Source organism: Ursus maritimus, unplaced genomic scaffold (assembly GCF_017311325.1).
Source record: "Ursus maritimus isolate PB19 unplaced genomic scaffold, ASM1731132v1 scaffold_39, whole genome shotgun sequence".
NCBI lineage: Eukaryota > Metazoa > Chordata > Mammalia > Carnivora > Ursidae > Ursus > Ursus maritimus.
This window is the reverse complement of record NW_024426541.1, coordinates 233,227-236,815: the sequence shown is the minus strand read 5'-3', so window position 1 is coordinate 236,815 and position 3,589 is coordinate 233,227. Positions and strand designations below refer to the sequence as shown.

Here is a 3,589-nt window from a genome sequence, read left to right as displayed (position 1 = left end):
TATTTTCATTGTTGCGAAGTGAAAACATATGCAAAGTGCCTCATCCATGGTTAGAACTCAGTAAATACTTATTTAGAATCTCATTTAGTTTATAAAAAACTGAAAATTACAACATGTATGAGTGGGATTATATTGGAATGGTTTGTATTTGGATGCATGATTCAGGGTGTTTTATTGCAGATATATACTTGTGTAGGGAAGGATTACCATTTCCCAAAATGTGACTTAGGGTTGATACAAAATTGAATACCTCAGTGTCTTTGGATGATGATGATAATGGCAACAATGATGATTATAATGTTTCATTTAAAAGGTTGATCTGGAACTCACTTGCTTGGTCTTTATTTTTCTTATTGCTTTCCTCATGTCTTTGTTTCTGAATGTGTAGATGATTGGATTTAAAAGGGGAGTGAAAATTGTGTAAAACACAGAGAGGATCTTATCTATGGATACCCTGTTGAATGGCCATATATAGATAAAGATGCAAGGTCCAAAGAACAGTACCACCACTGTAATGTGGGTTGAAAGAGTGGACAAAGCCTTGGAAGACCCATGGGAAGAGCGATGCCGGACAGTAATCAGAATGATGCTATAGGAGATGAACAGAAAGATGAAACAGAACAAAGAAAGTAGTCCACTGAATGCAATGACTAATAGTTCCAAGATGTAAGTGTCAGTACAAGCAAGTCTGATGACCTGAGGCAGATCACAAAAAAAGCTATCCACAACATTGGGGCCACAGAATGGTAAAGTTACTGTGAACACCATTTGGCTCATTGTGTGCACAAAACCAGTGGTCCACGACAGAAGTGCAAGTCCTATGCAAACACGATGGCTCATGATAGCTTTGTAATGGAGGGGTTTGCATATGGCAATGAATCTATCAATTGCCATGACTACAAGCAACATCATCTCACTTCCACCTAAAAGGTGAAGAAAGAACATCTGGGCCATGCACCCTTCATAAGAGATAGCCTTATATTCACTAATTAGGTCACAGATCATTTTAGGAGTAGCAAAGGAGGCCAGGGTCATATCAATAAAGGAGAGGTTGGCCAGTAAGAAGTACATGGGAGAGTGTAAGTGAGGGTCCAATTTTACTATAAAGATAATAAGGAGGTTACCTAATACAATGGCTATGTAGATAACAGAAAAAAACAAGAAAAAGCAAATCTGTAACTCACGAAGCTCTGTGAGGCCCAGCAAAATAAACTCAGACACCATGGAGTGATTTTGTTTCTCCATTTGTTTGACTGTTGGCATATGTTACCTAAAACAAAATCAAAATAGGTAAAAATCTATGAATAAAGTTGAGAGAATACATATACACTTAACTTTGCTCCCTAAAATCCACTGAAATGTGCAAAAAGAATCAAAACTGTTGAATAACATTGAATCCAAAAATTTTTGAAAAAAGAATAGACAGAATTTCTTAGCAAAACTTATGAGGAATTTCTGCCATAAACTAAGACATTTGAAGAAAATTATAGTTGGCACTACTTAACTCATATCTTCACTCATATTGAAAAGAGTGAGTATCTGAATAGGTGAAAGAAATGAGAAGTTCTTTGCCACCTCTTTTGAGGATAAGGTATAGATTTATTGGTCGTCCATGGGCAAAGAAGGGGATCCTTCCATCTTGAAATCTACTTCTACACTGCATGTCAGTGAAGGAGAGGCCAAAGTAGTTTTCTAACTGAAAAGCAGGACCAAGAAAAATGAAATTAAGTAGATGGAATATAGAACATGGAGAATCTAAGAATCAGTTCTCTAGTGGCTGCTGAAAGTCAGATGAGCAGCAATAATAAACACTATGAGTTTTGAGACACTTTAATATCTGGTTGGCCCAAATTGAAATGGCTTCTCAACTTCCTTTTCCATAAGGTGGAAGAAAGGCTCAGATGTTTTGGTCTTCTCCCATGAGCTCTGACTTTGCCTGGGGGTAAGCTCTCTACCCCCAGGCCTATGAATTTAGTAGATAGGAAGGTACAGTGCTCAGGTATGGCATAAATGGATGCTTGCTGCTGGCTTCCTACTGCCTTGCTTAAGTTACTTTCTTTGTCAGGCGGCTAACATCCTAGTGGATTTGGTATAACATCCATATCACTTATAAGAGAGTTTAATTGTAGAGTTCTGATAAACAAAGGGGGATCTATAGGGAACAGATCCATGTGCTTCTAGATGACTAAAGCAGACCCATGTGGAATGACGTCCATTTAAGCATGAATGTTCCCAGCCAGAAATTCTGAAGCAAAGTATCAAGGAACAGATAGTAGTAACAGAACAAATTTTTTTGAGACTTAAAAAAATGTGACATCTGAAAAAAACAAATAAATAAATAAAAGAATTAGAAAAAAACACAAAAGAGTTTATATCTGACTGAAGACCTCATTCATAGAAATAGATACAATGTAGTTTCAAAATATTTTGAAATGTTTTAAGAATTTGGAGAAGTATAATAAAATAATTGAAATATTCATACTATTATTTAGAATTAATAAATATTTGTATTTTCATCATTTTGCTTCATAATTTTAAATAAAACAAAACCTACTGGCATAGGTAAATTTCACTTATCATCTTACTATTTTGTGTGTGGCTTATAAAAAATGAATAAATGATATCCTATCATAACAAAATTCTGCAAAAAAATTTTATTTTTACTGAGGAATTGCTATTATAAAAATGTTTGTTCTCTGTATTTGTAGGTTGGATTCTGCTTTTTGTTTCTTTATTGATTTGTTTTGTTTTTTAGATTCCACATATAAAAGAGCACTCTGATGGTTGAGGGTGTTGGGGGGGAAGGTGAGCAAGATGGGTGTAGGGGAGTGGGGGACACAGGATTCCAGTTACGGAATGAGTAAGTCATGGGGAAATAAAAGGTACACCACAGGGCCTATAGTCAGTCAATGGTATTGTAATAGGGTTGCACGGTGCCAGATGGTAGCTATGCCTGAGGTGAGCATAGCATGATGTATAGATTTGTGGAATCACTTATGTTGAGTACCTGAAACTAATATACTATTGTGTGTCAAGTATACTCCATTTTTTTTTAAAATGGTGCGTTTAATGTATATCTACATGTTTATTTACATGTGAAAGGATTTTTGAAGATTATATAACTAGAAGTAGAATTACTAGGTCATTTTCAACTAACCTAATAATGTCAAATTCTCAACAAAGGGTTGTACAAATTTACACAACCACTTCCTTACAAATCTTGGTGTTTTGTTAGCTCTCATTCTAATGCTATTACTGTAGGAATGCAAAAATGATTCAATAGTAGGAAATCTCCAATTAATGATATTAAAGATATAAACAACAAATAATTTTAAGATGACAACAAAATAGACATCTAATAAATGGAGAGATATATTAGGTTCATGAATTATAAATATGTCAGTTTTCTTTAAACTGATGTATATATTCAACCTACTCCCTGTGTGAATCCTAGTGACTTTGGGAAATCATCAAGTTTATTCTAAAATGTATGTCAAAAGGCAAAAGGCCAAGATGAGCCAAGATAATTTTGAAGAACAAAGCTAGAGGATTTATACCAAAATATATCAAAACCTACTATAAAGCTATA

General features: G+C 34.7%; 1 protein-coding gene across 1 annotated transcript; it reads right to left on the bottom strand.

Annotated features, from left to right (window-relative positions):
• Window positions 1–265: 265 nt before the first annotated feature.
• LOC103656625 (olfactory receptor 4K13-like) lies at window positions 266–1,318 on the bottom strand. Its single transcript, XM_008684030.2, has one exon. It carries the CDS (start codon window positions 1,261–1,263, stop codon window positions 307–309), a length of 957 nt encoding a protein of 318 aa, XP_008682252.2. The 5' UTR covers window positions 1,264–1,318; the 3' UTR covers window positions 266–306.
• Between the last annotated feature and the right edge of the window lie 2,271 nt (window positions 1,319–3,589).